Source organism: Pseudorasbora parva, chromosome 19, assembly GCF_024679245.1.
Source record: "Pseudorasbora parva isolate DD20220531a chromosome 19, ASM2467924v1, whole genome shotgun sequence".
Lineage (NCBI taxonomy): Eukaryota > Metazoa > Chordata > Actinopteri > Cypriniformes > Gobionidae > Pseudorasbora > Pseudorasbora parva.
The window spans coordinates 11,165,690-11,185,604 of NC_090190.1; the positions used below are offsets into that span (position 1 = coordinate 11,165,690).

The window sequence follows — 19,915 nt, forward strand, 5'->3', positions numbered from 1 at the left end:
GTTAAGAAAACAACAACTTTTATTTATGAAATGTAGTGCAGTAAAAAAGTATGTATGACATTATATATTATGCTTTGGAATGGAGTGAAGTAAAAATGTTCTAAAGAAAAACACTGATAAAGTATATACTTAAAAATTTACTTGAGTAGAAAGTAAAAATACTCACTATTGTCCGCCTCTGAGCTGCGCGTCCCTGATATAGTGTACGAGTCTTGTGCACATGTCTATAGGTACATATTACTAACACACCTTTTAAATAACACAACTCGTTTTAATGCCCATGGGTGCACAAATGCCTTTACTATTTAAACAGCGTGGCACAGAATGTGAAAATGATAACTGCGTTGGGCTGACTCTAGCAAAAAACACTTGCGTCGGTCCACATTGCACCAGGTGTATGACAGGGCCCCCATCTTCCAAGGGGGCGAACAGTCCTGATTATGTGGCTCTTTATTTCAGCCATGTGAAAGAATTTTTAAGTCAGCCTGCACTTATATTTATAGTTGACAAATGCGTAAAATACATCATCGACCCTTCTGTAAACACAAATTCCAGTCACAAATGTAACTTGAGCGATTACATTTTTTAAAAGTACAGTGCAAGTCATTAGGTCAGAAATGACAGCAAACTTTTTTTCCACAGCAAACACACCTTTAATGATCAAACATGAGTAATATACATGGATTATAGCCCTGCTGACAGGACTATGTGAGAAAACAAGAGCCATGTTTGAGTCATAAATGAATGCAATATAATGTATGATGATTTGTAATGGATACTTTTGGTAATCCTCCACACTTGCTCATAACCACCTCAGGGAGTTAAGCACACGCCGTGCATTAAGTGAGTGTGAAGGCAGTGTGCAGTGTGCTTCTCCCACAGTTCTGCTTTGCATGCTTTGTCTCTCAGAATTGTTTTTTTTTTAATGTTCAGCTATGTTTTTTTTCTCAGCCACACGCCTCACTGGATGTTTAAGATATACTGTACTTAGTTTTAAACCTTGTGTGACCATAACAATGGGTTTTCCACAGATTGTCCTAATGTAAATGTCATAATGGGTTCATAAAGGAATGTTTGGACCCTGACTATGTAAGTGTTTCTGTCTCCCTGACGTCAAAGTTTTTAAATCTTTTCAGACGGTATCAGAAACTGCAGAAGATTATGAAGCCTTGGTAAGCTCCTCCGCTCGAGCTGTCACTTACCCTCTAATCTCCGGGCCGAGTCTCTGCATGATCGGGCTCTGGCCTCAGTGCTCAAAACCAATCAAAGCGATGGGAACACTTGCCAACTGCTGCAGTCACTACCATTTTACTGATGATTTTATGGTTTTGTTTGGATGATTATTTCCATGTAACCAAATCAGCTGTCTTTCTTTCTTTTGCATGTGGTATTGGGCAACATGGTGCTTTAGGGGAAGCTTTGCACTAATTTCTTTTGGGAACCTTTTTTTTTTTTTTTTGGTTTTGTTCTTTCCCCATCACTCATCGACAAGAATCTGTTCTCACGTTTCCATATAATTGAATCAAAATAATTGATCAATATATTGCTTTTTCTTAAAATCCTTTTGCCCAGGATTCCTCTGGTTATCATAAACAACCAGAAACTGCTTTACTCAACACGAAATATCCCCATTTTATCATCCCTTAGTGTCGTCATGGACATTTTTTGTAGGGTTTTGCCCAATTCCAGCTGCAAATACTTCTTGCTCCCAGTGGTACATTTATGAATTGCTATTCAAACTAATGTCTTTTTATTATGAGGTCTAACTAATGCTGTATTAACTCCCTGCTATATAAATACTACACCAAGCTCAGTGCAGGCATTTTAAATAATTCCTGTTTCATTTCTGCCTTTAATGTTCTGTTACTTTAAAAATGTTATTATGGGTTTTTATGTTTTTGTAACTTCAGGGGCCCGTACCATGAAGGTAGTGGAACACACTCAGGGTTACAGGATAAGTTTTGAGTTGACAAAACCAAACCAATCCAATCAGGCTCTGCTGGTGCCATGGTACCAAATCTCTTTTCTGACGAAGATTAAGAGATTCAAGAATATTTCGTACATAAACACATTTACACAGCAAGAAGAAAATATCTTCCTTATCAGTGCAAATTTGGAAGTTATAAAGTTGATAATAGACCTATATATACAGAGGTTTGTGTATGTAAGCTCACATAGTCATTTTTAAAACGTATATTGATTATAACGTGTATATATATTACTTATTAACTACATATATTTATATTAATTTAAACAAAATGCTTTATAATGGGTAAACTATAATGTATCATAAGAATTAGGGGTATAATCATTAAATAATTTATAAATCATATAAAATTATTACAATAAATAATCGTCATTTTTGTATTTAAAAAGCTTTTACTATGTAATGACCTTTAATTTGGAGCAAGAGTAACTGGGAGGAGAGACTTTATTGCGTCAGAGATGTCACTCACAGCTGAATGGTCCAATTTCAGTTTGAGATCACTTACACAGAACATATCCTGCCCACATATCCTGATATCTTGTTGCTGTCCTGGAAAATTATTGAAATAAAAATCTTTAGCCGAGTAATAAGACTTTATCACTGGCCCAAACTATTTACTGCTAGTTGCAGAAAGTGTTATGTTCAGGAAAACTGAGTTTTGACTCACGAGAGTAGTATTATGAATGATGATGTCTAGTCTGGTGTTGCCACTTGCAGTAATGTTATTAACTGACTACTTTTCTCAGTTGCGAGTTAATATCATGATTATGTAAACTTGCAATTGCCAGAAAAAGTCAGAATTTAAAAGTCACAATTAAGTTTAATTTTCTTTTTATTCTTGGCAGAAACAAGCTTCCAGTCATAATGTATTATTAAGAGCTCATGTTAAAAACAGTTTTATAGTTGAGCCATGGCAATAAACGGTGTGCCTTTTAAAGACTTGGAGAGCATTTTTTGGCATGATCCTTTTCTTTTATTCCCGTCGTAGTAAAATTGAAAATGTCCTAAAAAAGAGTGGGAACCCTGCTGGCTCTACAACGAAACTGCTTTGTGGTATAGGCCCCTGATGTCTTGACCAAAGGTTTTTTTTTCTTTTTTTCTTTTTTTTCCTCAGGCTGGCTTTTTTGTAACATTTTGTTTCACTTGTATTTTCATTATAAGAAATAATGAAAAGGCATGAACTGAGGTTTTTGTGACGATAGGGGGCAGTGTTATTCATTTAAATCCAAAAATCTGAATGTAAAGCGGTGGCACATAGGGTGCTTCTCAAACTGAAGGCTGCATTCAATGATGCTGTTTGCTTCCTAGTCCAGTCATTTACTGAAGTAAGTGTGCCTGTCTACATCATAAATGTGTCCACCCTTTCGGTCATGACACAAAAATACTATTAAAATAATCATTTGAATATATATATATATATATATACACATATATATATATATATATATATATATATATATATATATATATATATATATATATATATATATATATATATATATATATATATATATATATATATATATATGAATTGCCTTGCAGTAAAAGTAATGACAACCATCTGTGGTCTCCCACTGGTTTACATTATGCACAGTTTAGTTTTAGTTTACTGTGCCTTAAATACGCAGTGAACCGGGACAAAGCTCAATGCTGATTCATTTTCTGTCAATTCTTGATTTTGAATTGGAATGTTTGCAGAAGATTGTGTGTGAGGATACGAAGGATACATCCTTCAAAGCAGGCAGAATGAAGGACACAAACGAAGGCCACCTTTAAAGAAAACTTTAAATTGAGAGTTTGATGAATTGTCAGCCGACATATGCAGCCTAACTAGGGTGCAGCCTTTCGATTGAGAAGCACCTGTAATGAGGATTCAAATTAGGTAGAAGCTAATTGATTTTAAAAAAGTTTTTTTCTTCCTCAAAACTATGAATTAAGCCCCTGTCTTTTTACATAAAGGAATATTTGAGGTTGAATACAAATTATTCTATTGACGACAGCATCAGTGACATAGTAGTATGACTGTATGTTTGACCAGTAAAGGCCCTGTTTTTTTTTCTTTCTTTCCTCAAATTATTTTTTAAAATTAATTTAATAAACTGTATTCTACAGATGCTGCTTAGGGAAGTTGTTCCAAACCTGTATGAATTTTTAAGGACATAAAAACATAAAAGATATATTTTACAAAATTGTGTTTCTCACCCATGTTGCTATTGTTAACTAAAACTGTCAACAATAATTTGTGAACTGATATAAAGATGAAGTAAAATATAATTATTAGATGGAAAAGATTAAGGATAGTTAACGTGAAGCACTAAAATTACTAAAAGTAAAACTGCAATAGACATTAATGCTATATAGAAATCACAAATTGAACTAAAAAATGAAAGTTGATTCAGAGTATTAATAAATAATATAATATTAGAAACAGAAATTAATACAAAAATAGCTCTGTTGTGCTAAAGTAATTCAGGTTTGGAACAAATAATGTTATTTTTTGGATGAACTATCCCTTTAAGTTGTATTTAACCTGCAATATTCCTATCATATTCTATTGTGTGTCCATTCATCCTAACTGTAATGTCCCAAACAAACTGCTGCATGATACCACTGAACATTTCTGCCAGTGTAATTCCACTGCTGCTGCCCCTGCTGCCAAACTCTCTGGCATTGGCTGCTCTTCTGAAGGACAGGGACTTCAGCTGGGCTGACTCCATGTCCTCCTATTTGCCAGCTTCACTACTTGACTCTTCTCACTCACTATCGCTGGCTTAGCTGTTCTTTCAATGCAGGTGAGCGGTAGAGACGTGGCTAGTGGCTGTTGTCTTGTCTTTTATAGCTTTGGTGACCTGCTCTCCTTCACACTGACGGCCTTCGTGGAGCTCATGGACCATGGCATTGTCTCCTGGGACACCTTCTCTGTGGCCTTCATCAAGAAGGTGTGTCCACATGGGTATTTTTTCAGAAGTGTCTGGCACTTTCCTGGAATAGGGAGTGGGGTGCAGTGTGGGGTGTAGATTATTTTTTTTCCAATGGCTTTTGGATTATTGCAGAAAATGAGCTATGTGCAACTTTTAAGGATTTTGAAGCCTAAATAAAATTGGTAGAAGTAATAAACAAACTACATCATGGTTGCACAATATCAACTCCTTTAAGCTTCAGAAAACTCTTTCAGTATTTATTTTAAAAATAGTTTCCCTGAAAGTTTGAGTTTGAATAGTTTACAAAAATGACTAAACACAATGAAGCTGTGAAAGCAGACTAGGAAGTAGATAAGTTTGCATGTTTGACGTGATGATATTTAATGTGCCCGACAACCCATGTATTTTCATTTTCCATCCCCACCTTTTTCAAGACAAGTTAAATCTTTGGGGGGAAAAAACACACCCAAGGGGGTATAACTGATGTATTTTAATGTAAAAACATCTTGAGCTTGTGATCCTATTTCAGGCATTTTACCAAACGCTAATTTAAAAACCCAGTGACTTCAGAATGATGGAACCAGAATGTAATTAACATAATACATAAACATAAATTTACATTATAAAATAAATCAAATGACTAAGTTGTCACTTGAGTTAGGGGTTCGGCTGAATATAGTGTTGATTTAAAAAATGCAATATGACTCTAAACCGTACTGTGTTCATGCTCTATTTTGATGGAACTCTAGCTTTTAAAAATGTTATATCTACATTTTTATGCATTCTATCCTTTTTAACTTGTCACTTCATCCTCAGATCGCCAGTTATGTGTGTAAATCTGCCATGGACACTGCTGTACTCCAGAGGTCTCTAGCCATCCTGGAATCAATGGTGCTCAACAGTCAAGATCTCTACCAGAAGGTGGCTCAAGAAATCACCATTGGCCAGCTTATCCCTCATCTTCAAGGGTATGGAGCAGGGATAATTGATTATCTTCTTATCATTGTAGTTATCATATTGTACTCAGTTGATGTAAGGAAAAGTTTATCCATTTTTTAATACCCATTTGTAATTTATTCTTCTACATATAATCAGAGCATGTAGTGACTCCACAAATGCACTGTTACTAGTCCAAGCAGCCAAGTTTGAATATGCACACTTTTGGGGCTTTACAACCTTTTGTTACTGTATGCTTTTGTTGTAAATGCGGATGTTTTGTTGAACTATACCTTTAATTGTTGCTCTCTTATTGTTTTGCTTTTTCTCTCTCTGGCAACAGGACGGATCAGGACATTCAGACTTACACTATCGCAGTGATTAATGCATTGTTCCTCAAAGCCCCTGAGGAGAAGAGACAGGTACAGCACACACAAACCCACTTTATGCTTTTTTTTTTAAAGGCATTTGTTTGTTGTCTTCATCAGGCAAGACAACAACACACAAATGTCACACGAATGTCTTACCGTGTTTTTTAAAAGTTTTGTTCTAACAAGCCACAACTGTAAAAATAGTTATTGTTATTGAATATGGCAATATTAATGTATTTGGTTTTGGTGGACTAGATCTGCTACGCTACGGTTTATGTTGATGAGAATGATTATTGCTGCTGCAGAGCTAATATGGACTTTTTACTGCTACTAGATACACAGACACTCTGCTGTGAGCATGTAAGAAATGCTGCTGCTGCATAAGTAGACATACATAAATCCTATAGCAGATCTAGGCAGGTGAAGCCGGGGGAGCAAACACTTAACCTGACTATTTAAATGTTGAGCAAGCAATCTCATTGGCTTCAGTATTGGCAGACTCTCACCAGCTTGGGTCATTTGGTAATGATTTGATTGCTTGTAGATTGCAAGTAAAGAACCTATCATTCATGATTGAACTAAATACACTTTGTCAGTTGTTTGGATTTATCTTGGTTAGCCCCTGCACACTGTCGGTTCAAATTCTTACTCCACATCACTGCTTGTTATCGGCTAAAATTCTGTCACTTCATGCTGCATTTTGTTTTCAGTGCAAACATAAACATTTGGAAACTTGGTTAGGACACAGTGTAAGAAGTGCTGTTTGTGAAAAGTCATGCCAGTTTATTACCTTTTCATTTGGCATAATTTTGTTATTTTGTACCTGAATGTGCATGTGCGTGTTTGTAAGTGCCCAATGTGTTTAGTTTTTCACCTCAGATCATATGCCTTCATCCAACTCTATTAACAGCCTGTTATTCTTAATAGCCAACTGCGTGGAGTGAGTGTGACAACAATCCTTAAAGGTGCAGTCACATTTACTGTTCTGTGAATTTTCACGTTTAAATCCAGTTATTTCAATAGGAATTCACATGATCGTGAATTTTGTGTGAACGTGAAAGATTTCGCCACACAGTGTGTCACTTTAATTTACTGTGTTAAAGGTCCCGTTCTTCGCGATTCCATCTTTCAAACTTTAGTTAGTGTGTAATGTTGCTGTTAGAGCATAAATAATACCTGTAAAATTATAAAGCTCAAAGTTCAATGCCAAGCGAGATATTTTATTTAACAGAAGTTCCCTTTAAAGGCCTACAGCGAACGGCCAGTTTGGACTACACCCCTGCACTTCCTTGCAGGAATGACGTCACTAGAACTGTTTGTTGACTAACCCTCCGCCCACAAGAACACGCAAAATAGGGGGCGTGGTCTTGTTGCTCTCCCACGTGGAGAAGAGCGCGCATTCAGCGCTTGCATCTCCGCGTTATGGTAAGAGGCGGGACCTTTCCGGGCAAAGTGCACTAAGCTGCTGTCCAATCACAACACGGGAAGCGCTGGCCCAATCAGAACTCGTTACATATTTCTAAAGGAGGGACTGAATAGAACAAGGAAATCATCAGGCCGTTTTTAGGACAGAGAAAACAGTGGTGTACAGATAAGTAAATTGTGTGAAAAATACTGTTTTTTTTACACGCGACACATGAACTTATATACTTATTGTTATATTGCACACTGTAAACATAATCAAAGCTTCGAAAACAGGCAAACAACGGGACCTTTAACTCTCTGAAAGCTGATTAGTTTGAAAGTGGCTTCTTGGGATCTGTGCGACAATAGACAATGGACCTTTTTTGGCCATGAAATTTCACTAATGTGACCGTACCTTAATAGTTCACTTTTCTTTTTTTGTAATCAGTACTTACAGTACCAGTTTTTAAATGATAAACTAAAATGAACAAAAAATATTTTGTGAAAAAACACAGTTAAAGCTGTTGCAAGCAACGCAAACCACCTTTGTTAACGTCCCTTAGACTTAGCCACTGAATTAGATCTCCCCTCATTCATATGACCATACACCCGCACTCCAAATATATGTCAGAAAACTTGTCGTCAAAAGAACCTGCACATGCAAAATGATTGACAGACAGAGTCAGACAGTGTTCTGATTGGCTAATACATGCGGTCTGTTTACAGAGCCCAGGGCTATATGGGTTCTCAGGACACCTATTTTTGTGATATTTGTCAGGCAGTTGGACAGTTTACATGTAGCATTAAAAAAAATTGCTTACAGCAGCTTTAAGTAAGAATGACTTCGGAGTCACAGCGGGTTCATTGCCTCATATCCTAAATGTCAAATTTACAGTTTCTCTAGGTCTGTCTTGCTGACCTTTCATTTCTGTGCTACTAACAAAATGCCTCTTTCTCTCTCTCTTGCTTCTTTTCTCTTTTTCTGTCTCATTCTCTCATTATTTCCCCCTTGCTGTTCTCGTAATGGTAGTTTGATGAGGACAATGTGAACATCCTTGATTGTCCTCTTACAGTAAGTGCTCTCTAGTTAAGGTGAACCCTCTGTAGGTAATTTAACTGATACACTATATTGCCGAAAGTTTCCAACCCCTGAAAAACAACCCCACGCCATAACCCCCTTCTACCAAACATTACACTTGGCACAATGTAGTGAGGCAAGTGCCGTTCTCCTGGCAACTGCCAAATCCAGATTCGTCCATTCGATTGCCAGACAGAGAGGCGTGATTTTTCACTCCAGCGAACATGTCTCCACTGCTCTAGAGTCCAGTGGCAGCGTACTTTACACAACTGCATACTTTACACAACAAATCTGTAGGCCATATAAAGTTTGGAGGTCTGAAATTATTGACTCTGCAGAAAGTTTGCAACTTCTGTACAGTGTGCCTCAGCATGCACTTTACTCAGCTACAAAGTGGAAGCCCATGTAAAATCACAGAGCGGCCTCACATCGGTTGTTTCCAATTGCTTCCACATTTGTTATAATACCACTAAGAGTTGACCGAAGAATATTTAGTAATGAGGAAATTTCACGAATGGACTTAATGCACAGATGGCAACCTATCACTGTGCCACACTTGAATTCACTGAGCTCCTCAGAGCGACCCATTCTTTCACAAATGTTTGTAGAAGCTTCTGCATGCCTAGGTGCTTGATTTTATATACCTTTGGCCATGGAAGTGATTGGAACACCTGAATTATATTATTTGTAGGGGTGTTCCCAATACTTTTGCCAATATAGTGTATTTAACTGAGCTGTTTGGTATGTTTTGTAGAGCTATACCTTTTAAGGAGGTTATTGAAGATGTGTGTGTGTGTCTGCGTGAATGTGTATGACTGTAAAATTTAGGATGACTCAATGTTTTGTTTGATTGTAGGAGATGGCTCACATTCTAGCACAGAAGCAGCTGCGCTCAATCATCCTCAGTGTAAGTGCACAGTATACATACTACACAAATAGTTTGAGTAATATGTCCATTTGCCAATCTGAACATAAATCTCTCTCTCTGGTTCTGGTTTATGTAATTACTGCAAAAAGCTTACTGTAAATATCAGGGCAGCAGTCATCATACCCTCTCCACAGAAGTCAAACGTTCTCCGTCTCTGTCTAACATTCTCTTTCTCATTTGTCAGAATGTGATCAGGAGTAACAAACCCATAAATGATGAGATGGCACACCAGCTGTATGTGCTACAAGTCTTGACCTTTAACCTTTTCGAGGACCGCATGATGACGAAGATGGACCCTCAAGACCAGGTGAAACTCTATCACTGAACGGTTATTACAGTTGTAGACAGTTTTCAGTCCTGCTTATTTTACAGCTGCTTACCAAATAAATAAATGGATGTTACATATTGATCTGAGTTTCAATCTTTATTTTGTTGAGAAAGAAAGACTGGAGTGATATGAGAATCAGTTGGCCTGTTGTAGCATTTAGTAGTCATTATATAATGTACCTGTTTGACAACAGAATGTTGGAATTGAACAATCAGAATCAAGTATTGCAGAGAGCTGTGCAATAATATGCTTTCATACCTGTGTTTGTGAAGGCTCAGAGGGACATCATCTTCGAGCTGCGCAGGATTGCTTTTGACGTCGAGTGCGAGTCCAACAACAGTGGCAGCATTGAGAAGCGCAAGTCCATGTACACACGAGACTACAAAAAACTGGGCTTCATCGTAAGTTTTCATACATTACATTAGCTATGTTTCTGTCAGAAGATGCAAATTTTGAAAAATTGGAATATCGCATAAAACCTTTGTGAATAAGGTCACACTTAAGACTTCCAATTCTCACTATTAACTAAAGAAGTACATTTTACATTTGCCTCATTGAATTACTTCTAATTAATAGTTAGTAACGTTGTTGTTAAGTTTATGTATTGGGTAGATTAAGAGATATAGAATATGGTCATATAGAATAAGGCATTAATATGTGCTTTATAAGTACTAATAAACAGCCAATATCCTAGTAATTTGCATGCTAATAAGCAATTAGTTAATAGTGAGAACTGGACCCTAAACTATGCATTACTGCGAATTAAAGGGGTTGTTCCGTGTTTCTAGGCTTGGTTGCATGTGTTTATGGGGCGCAGTATAACATGTCTTAATACTTCTTTTTTTAAAACGCTGTATTTTTCTTATATTTGATCTTTATTCCACACCGCTGTCTCCATTATCCTTTGAATTGGTTAGATGTCTTAGATTGGTTAGATGGCCAAATGTTGTTTCATGTATTTTTATTGGCTGAAGTGCCAAGCTCAGGTTGTCCAGAAACGCCACGCCCCTTACCATTACGGGCAGAAGTCACCTCTGCGGTGACTAGCAAGGGTTTATGATGACACCAACCCTGGAAGAAGCTCGTTGTAGTCCAAACCGGCCGTTTTTGTAGGCAATAAACTGCTGTAACTTTAAAAGACAATATCTGCCTTTGCATTGAACTTTCAGCACTGTAACTTTGCAGATACTATTTATGCTCAAACAGCAACATTACACACTAACTAAAGTTAAAAAAAGTGAAATCACATGCAACCACCCCTTTAAGCACATCCAGTGAAAACAAAATTGTAATTTCCTGATAAACTTGCGCAAAATATCACTAAGAAAAATGTAAGTGACTGCAGTAGGAGAAGCCACTGTATATAATAATTTTGTATATAATAAATTACTTGCACCTCAGAGCGCACAGATGAAACGCGATAAACACATTATCTTGCTTTCCGAGGCGAATGCCTGCTGTTTGGGAATGTAGTCGTGTAAGACAGTTCTGGGAGGTTATTATACTTAACCATTTTGACGAAAGATTTTGCTCAGGCATTTCAGAACAACCATAACAGCATTTCAGATTCTCTCCAACAAGATCAGTCTGCTGGTTGGTCCAGATATGCCATCCCAACGCAAAGTGACCTGTCTTTTTTGACGTGCATCAAGGAATTTATTTGGTAAATGTGTTTCCACCATAGTTTAGCGCATTTTATAGCGCTACAGTTTTCTTATTGGATAAAAAGTTTATCTGACTCACTTGGGCGCATACGTTTTTACATGCGTTTTTATAATTTGTGCATTTTCGCATTTCCATTCAGCATTTAAAAAAATAAAGGGATATCCCAAAATGCATATACAAATAAATGGATGGAAAAATTGAGAATACTGGAAAAAAAATCAAACTGTTCATTTAATAAACTCAGAATCAGTGGTGAAGATACATTTCAGTATGTGGGTGCAATTGAGAAAGTCTCATTTAGGTGCAATCTCCAAATATTTAATAAAGTATCATTATATACTGTATATTTTTTATGAAATTCATGAACAATGACCCGGAGATGTTTCGCTAAAGCTGTTTGTCCTCAAAAAATATCACTATAATTGCATAGTTCAAAGCATTGTCTGAATCCATTGAGGCTCGGCTAAGCTCAGAGCATTAAGCTTTTATCAAAGTTGTTTGACAAATTTCACTGTCACAAAATATCCAGCGCTCTCTTCTTTGCACATCAAACAGATCCCCTCATCAGACATGCCCAGATGGCAGACATGTGCCGCCAGTCAATCTGTCTTATTTTGACAATATTTTTTTTCCATGTAAGTTTGTCAGCCAGGTTTCAAGCAGCAACATCAAGGCAATGCGAATTAAATACACCAGTATTTATTATTATTTTGTTGGAAAATATTCAGACTATTATCATCATTAATATTTATTTCATTTTTTTTGCTAGTTTTTAACTCAAATTTTAATGCCGAAAATATAATTTGTAATATAAAAATGATTCAATTAAAAAAAAAGAAGTATTTTATGTTTTTGTCTTTAGCAACCCAATGTAAGTCAAATACAGTGATGCAAGTAACTTAGTTACTATTAATGCGTTACTCTAATCTGACTACTTTTTTCCGGTAACAAGTAATCTAACGCGTTACTATTTCCAAACCAGAAATAAGATTAAAGTAACTTATCCAAGTCACCGTGAGTTACTATTTTAGTCATTTTCATTAGTAAAAAAAATTTTCAATACATTTTTGCTTTCTTCTTGCATCTTGGGAAAAGTATTTTTTCAGGAAATATTTTTAAATTTCAAATTAAAATGTCAGGAGATACATTGTTGACGTTACTGTTAAAAATGTGCTTCCAATAAAGTAAGTGTTGGCAAAAACGTTTGTCATTTCTATGTTGAGGCGGCAGGGGTGTTGTCAGCAACTGCTGAATGCAACTAATAAAGTAACTTGTAATCTTACTTAGTTACTTTTAAAATCAAGTAATCTGTAAAGTAACTTAGTTACTTTTTAAAGGAGTAATCAGTTATCAAATTACTTTTTCAAAGTAACTGTGGCAACACTGGTCAAATATAATCAAAAGGGTTAAAAAATATACTTTTTTTTAATATAAATGTATATTTATAAAAATACACATTATATTATAAATGAATGAATGAATGTGAACCTACTATACTTTTTACATGGTATTAGCTTGAGAACAGGAAAGCAGCAGGAAAGGGAGAAAGAGAGGCCAAGGTAGGTATGAAGAGGAGTAGAAACAGGAATGGCCCATGTACAGAAGCATATTGTGGTCAGTAGCCTGAAGGGGGCAAGACTGAAGTTGTCATGTGCTCCTAAGCCCCTGTGAGCTTCTGAGGTTCACTAAGACCCCTTTCACAGTGCTGTGTGCTGTCTGAAGATAAGACCTAAACTCCTACTATAGTGTTAGCACCCCCTCAGAACACACACGCACGCACGCAAGCACGCACGCACGCACGCACGCACGCACGCACGCACACACACACACACACACACACACACACACACACACACTTGCAACCAATATCAAATGACAACTAGCTCTGAGGGTGTAGATATATTGTTTACAGTGTTTTAGAAGAAGCATGGAGTTTGCTGTTAGGGAGCTGTGCAGAATGTGTTAAGACAACAGTGTTGCTAATGAGGGCTGTGTTCCAACTCTCTCAGGGCATTGTCACATTGATGGATGGGAAATTGGTCTCCAGTGCCCTCACCACAGACGTGTTTTTAAGTACGGTGCGTTGCCAGTGGACCTTGTCTCTGGTTGACTGTGTTCTGAATGGAATATTAGCGTTTTGCATGCTCCAGTCAATGTTTAGATTTAAATAGGCAAATGCTTAAGTCTACGATTGGATTATTATTGCTGTGATTTATTATTCTAGCGTTTCTTGTATATTATATGTTTGGCAGAAGTTCTTCTTGCCCGAGTGTGTAGCATTTCATTTCTTAAACAAACATGTAGGAAGACACATCATGGCCATATTCCAGGAGGACAATGTCAAGTTTCATCAGGCTCAAATTATAAAAGAATGGTTGGGAGGGAGCATGAAGAATTAAAAATGTATGCACCTCTTGATGGAAATAACATCACAAAGGGTTTTCAACGCAAAAAATATCTAATTATAGACTCTTAAGCATATTTAAATACAAACAGCAACTTTTTTCTTTAGGCTGGACAGTGTACACTGTACAGTGTATCAGGCATAACATTATGACCAAGTGAAGAGAATCACACAGATAATCTCTTTGTCATGTCACATGTTAGTGGGTAGGATATATTATGCAGCAAATAAACATTTTGTCCTTAAAGTTGATGTGTTAGAAGCACATCAAATGGGCAAGTGTAAGGATTTGAGCAAGTTTGATAAGCACCAAACTGTGATGGCAAGACGACAGGGTCAGAGTATCTCCAAAACTGCAGCTCTTGTGGGGTGTTTCCCATCTGCAGTGGTCACGTATCTATTAAAAGAGGTTAAGAAGTGGTATTACGTTAATGCTGGTTCTAATAAAAAAGGTGTCAGAATACACAGTGCCTCACAGTTTGTTGCGGTCAGGCCTGCATAGCAGCAGACCAGTCAGGGTGTCCATTCTGACCCCTGTCCACCACCGAAAGCACCAACAGTGGCCAGGTTAGCATCAGAACTGGACAATGGAGCAATGGAAGAAGGTGGCCTGGTCTGATGGATCCCAATTTATTTTACATCACGTGGATGGCCGGGTCCGTGTGCTTACCTGGGGAACACATGGCACCAGGATGCAATATGGAAACAAGGCAAACCGGCGGAGGCAGTGTGATGCTTTAGGCAATGTTCTGCTGGGTAACCTTTGGTCCTGCCATCCATGTGGATGTTACATTGACATGTACCACTTACCTAATCATTGTTGCAGACCATGTTCACCCTTTCATGGAAACGGTATGGTTTCCTAACCCTACTAAGCTAAAATGGTTAGGAATGGTTTGAGAAGTACAACAACAAGTTTGAGGCATTGACTTGGCCTCCAAATTCCCCAGATCTCAATCCAGTCAAGCATCTGTGGGATGTGCTGAACAGTCCGATCCATGGAGGCCCCACCTCACAACTTACAGGACTTAAAGGATCTGCTGCTAACATATTGGTGTCAAATACCCCAGCACACCTTCATGGGTCTAGTGGAGTCCATGCCTCAAAAGGTCAGGGCTGTTTTGGCAGCAAAAAGGGGCGACCAACATAAAATTGTTATAATGTTATGCAAGATCGGTGTATAAATGTGTGTATATAAACTATTGTGTATAGAAAGGATCAAATTGATCAAAAGTAACAGTAAATACATTTAAAATGGTACAAAAGATTTAGTTCTGGTTACATACTGCTTATTTATTCCATGCATGGCGTTTTTGCACGGTACCCATACTTCAAGTTAGTAGTTTGCCCTTCAAAACACACCCTCTGTCTCTGTTTCTTTGTTTCTCTGAGTAATCAACCATGTTTTTATTCTCTGGTTCTTCTATTCAGCGCCTCAGACTCACCAGGGTCCATCCAAAAGCAAGAATTTTCAAACACAGCATAATTGGCACCCTAAATCCAGTCAGGCAGCCACAGAGCCCTCATCCTCAAAGCCAACCATCTCATATTTTCTGAAAAGCGCAGATTAGTTTAAAGTAGACGGTCGAGCAGAGGGAGCCGATATCACAGTTTTAGCATTTGCAGAGCTTGCTGGGTCTTTGTCATCTACCGGGAATATACAGGCCTGTTTCTGAATCACAGACTCTTTCAGCAGTTCGAACAGTGGAACCAATTTAACACTTGTCTTATCTCGACTCAACTACTCACACTGCAATACGAGCCTCTCGGCGTGATCACGATGCGAGTCATGAAGTCACGGCTAGAGTGTGCGTTTCCTCTCGATCATGCTTGTGTTTGTGTGTGTTTGTGTAGAATCATGTGAATCCTGCGGTGGACTTCACTCAGATTCCTCCTGGGATGCTAGCTCTGGATAACATGCTCTATTTCGCCAGGCACCATCAGGATGCTTATATCAGGGTAAGACGCTCACTTTAAATATGTGAAGAAAACAAGAAAATGCATATTTATTTATGATTTCAAATAAATTTTCTAATGTTTTATTTATAAACTGACTAGTGCTCAATTATCACATCTAAAGCCAAGTGTTACCTAACCACTGCAGACCTGAGTCATGCATTTATATTAAGGTCATATTACAGTTGGCATGAAATGGAAATTCACCATCTATTTTGTAGATGCATATTATAGATCGTTTTATGAACAATTTAGCCATGTGTATAATTTTTTTGACCTCATAATATTAATTAAAATGGTTTAAACAAAATCTGTTTCACCTGGATGAACGTCATAAAGAAAAGATAAGAAAAGAACTGTTGCTAATTATCCGTTTCATTGTGACTTTAAAACCATTATACTACCAGCCATTTAGTTTATGTATGCTCCTTTTTAATCTAATTTACTTTACTGCTTGTGGAAGAGAAATGGAACAGAGGGAACTTTTAACGACAGATCTGATTCTGCATCTGGTTTCTTTGCTGTTATTGCTATAAAAAAACGCTTAATTTTACACTTAATTTGTTTTCGCCAAGGAGCACATAAGCTATTAAAGGGATAGTTTATCCAAAAATTAAAATTAGCCCATGATTTAATCAACCTCAAGTCATCCTAGGTGTATATGACATTCTTCTTTTAGACGAATATTTAGAAAGTCCTGGCTAATCCAAGCTTTATAATGGCTGTAATTGTTGTTTTCTTTTTTTAAAAATGGACCTGTCCGTCAAATAATGTGCTCCACATGGTTATGGGGGGTAAATAAAGACCTTCTGAAGCAAATCCAATGTGTTTGTGTAAGAAAAATATCCATATTTAAAACTTTATAAGGTAAAATTTTGTGCGATCGTCAGAAAAATGTAAGAGCGCATTAAAATGAACCGCAATGAAAATGTATTAAATTATGTATTTTTCCATAATAAAGGGATAGAAGGAGACATACAAGCACAATTATTTGATTTATATACAATACAGATAATTTAGTAATCAGCATACCAAAATTTATTAGGAAAAATATAATAATAATTCAGAACTTTTAATTATAAACGAGCCTGAAATATACCAGGACTGTTATTTTGAAATGTCTATGTTTTTACTATTGCTGGCTGCTCATTCAGAAAGACGAGGGAGATCAAATATGCACTTTTGCAACAATCTATAGCATATTAGAGTATAAACTTCATAAAGTTTACATTGTCAATATTAATCAACAGTACATCATAAGCAATCTATGGATCCACTTTATATTAAGTGGCCTTAACTAACATTTAATTTAACACTTTAATACAATGCACTTATTGTGTACATGTTTTTACATTTTACCTACATTTAAAAAAATTCCTGCATGTAATTACATCTGTAATTAATAAATGTTCTGTAGTTACATTTATAATTACACTGTTTACACTTGCCTTACACCTGTCCCTAACTTTACTCGTATCCCAGCTCGATATCAGCAAAAGTGTTTTGCAATACAATATGGACACAATAAGTACATTGTACTAATTTTTTTTATGTAGGTACGTAGTAGTTAAGGTCACCTAATATAAAGTGGGACCCAATCTATTGGCATGAATGTGCAGAATGCCCTATTCGTTGATTACAAACTGTTTTTATATTTATTTAATGGAATCATTGGCTTTTGACATATAACCACATTAGGCTCTATCACGATTCCTGTTTTTCCATCCCCAAATTTAAGACCTATTTAAGTTATACTTAAGAGGTTTGTTATGCAAGTTAGGACACTTTTTTATGACCTTAAATATCATTAAATTAATATATATTTTAAAAGTTTTTTTAAATTCGCACATGTAAATGCATGTTACAGTTTGCGCACAATGTTGCTTACGATTTTTAGTCGTAACTTGCACTGTTGAGCCCTATCTCTTGTTCTCCTCTAAAATGTGTCATCCACCCCTCTATTCATACTCAGAGACTCTGTTAGGAAAGTGAAGTGGTGTTGAATGAGGACATTCCTTGTCTCCTCACATTACTTTAACTGTACAGTTCCACTTCACTGCCCTCTGCAACTGCGTGCAGTGATTCTGCAGCTCCTCGCTGTTTACAAATTCAAGCGATACCCAGATAAACACTAAAATGCACTCACTACTCAGTATACACCCCAATGCACAAACACTTAGCAGTATAAAGACACTTTATAAGACCCACCTCACCCCCCTTCCTCACAGGATCCAGAGTTGCAAATTAAGCCTAAATTATCCTATTATTCAGTAGGTTAGAATCTTTCTGGTCAAATGTTGGTTTGTAGTTATGGATTAATGGATGAGTGTGAATTTCCTATAAATTAAATATTTGTTTTGATAATTTTTCTTATATTAACTCTTTTCCTGCCAGGGTTTCTTAAATTTGCCAGCCAGCTCCAGCATTTATAGATTATATATTAAATGATATTTTATATAATTTTCACAAAACTTTCATGGCCCCCAGAATATTTTGTTGTATGAATATCTGAATATGCCAATTTCAAAATGTGCATGCCTGTGGCTGAATATCACATTATTGGGGTCGCTTCAACTGATATGACTCTTCATGGGTCGACATTTCATTCAGGGATAATTAAAGGGATAGTTCACCCAAAAATGAAAATTCTGTCATTTACTTCTTTTGTGCTGAAGAAATAAATTCATACAGGTTTGGAACAGTTAGTGTTTGAGTAAATGATGACAGAATTTTTATTTATGTGTTGTTGGATTTTTGATAACTGCGTTAGCTTACAAATACGCAAGTTCGTATCGATTGTTTCTGCTTCTTCTTTTCTTGTTTTTTTGGATCCAGAGATTCTGTGCTCTCTGCCCCCTACCATATAAACTTGAACATGTGCTATGTCCAAAATCAAAAACTTCCCTACTATATTGTGTTATAGATAAAACAGTATGTGATTTAAGAGTGTTATGTGCAAATTCATAGTATTTAAAAAATAGTTGGCGAAAAGCACCCAGAATGACTTACTACTTCTAGCCATTTCTGAAGTGTGCAGCTGATGGACACTTCAATATCCCATGAGGCCACAGGACAGGATTTGTATATGGCATTGAAACAATGCAACTGCCGCTGTAGGTCACATGACCGTAATGACATGACTGATGTAGTAGGCTCTAATGTCATCAATACTAGCCATATTTATACTATATAAAGTACGTATTTTTAACAATCTGAAAATTCAAATGTAGTACCCACCCAGGTTGCACACAAAAATTAAAAGTAGTTCATACTGTTCATTAGATTTAACAGATTAATAGACAAAATGCTGACATTATTGCCCTTTAATTCTGTGTGTATGTTACAGATTGTACTGGAGAACAGCAGTCGTGAGGATAAACACGAGTGTCCATTCGGGCGCAGTAGCATTGAACTGACGAAGATGCTCTGTGAGATCCTCAAAGTCGGAGAACTTCGTAAGTGTATTCTTATTTACAGTTGTCATGTGCCGGATGTCTTCATTGAGTTTCTTTATTGAAAGAATCAGTTTTGCTGTTGTTTTGTCTTTGTCTTTATTCTGCACTTGTTGAGACTGAGCATTTGCAAGCAGTGAAGATAAAAGGCACCATTAGACTTTATAATTGTAGCGGAGTTCATAAATTAATGAAGTAAAGAGTCTTAATGTTTGCCCTCTTCCACCTCTGCATTGTCTGAGCTTTTATGACTTGCTTTTATGTCTCAAGTTGAGGCTGCAATAGCCGACAATATCTGACCTGAGCAAATGCATGAGGATTGAGTCAAACTCAAAGCAGCGCGCTCTGTTAGGTTTTTATAACATACAGGAAAGAGTTATTGAAAGTGGCAGAGAGAGAGAGAGAGAGAGAGAGAGAGAGAGAGAGAGAGAGAGAGAGAGAGAGAGAGAGAGAGAGAGAGAGAGAGAGAGAGAGAGAGAGAGAGA

At 36.8% G+C, this 19,915-nt stretch overlaps 1 protein-coding gene across 7 annotated transcripts in view; it reads left to right on the forward strand.

The window, feature by feature from the left end:
• The window catches only part of elmo1 (engulfment and cell motility 1 (ced-12 homolog, C. elegans)), a 114,595-nt gene that overhangs the window by 58,039 nt on the left and 36,641 nt on the right, over positions 1-19,915 (forward strand). For 4 of the 7 annotated variants that reach the window (XM_067426644.1, XM_067426646.1, XM_067426647.1 and 1 more), the window contains exons 7-16: positions 1,137-1,172; positions 4,827-4,926; positions 5,725-5,876; positions 6,188-6,266; positions 8,650-8,691; positions 9,554-9,604; positions 9,810-9,932; positions 10,226-10,354; positions 15,877-15,981; positions 19,325-19,433. In XM_067426644.1, the coding sequence (XP_067282745.1) occupies positions 1,137-1,172; positions 4,827-4,926; positions 5,725-5,876; positions 6,188-6,266; positions 8,650-8,691; positions 9,554-9,604; positions 9,810-9,932; positions 10,226-10,354; positions 15,877-15,981; positions 19,325-19,433 (926 nt within the window). The remainder of the gene's footprint in view (positions 1-1,136; positions 1,173-4,826; positions 4,927-5,724; positions 5,877-6,187; positions 6,267-8,649; positions 8,692-9,553; positions 9,605-9,809; positions 9,933-10,225; positions 10,355-15,876; positions 15,982-19,324; positions 19,434-19,915) is intronic. The other 3 variants (XM_067426649.1, XM_067426648.1, XM_067426650.1) reach the window with 3 other exon arrangements.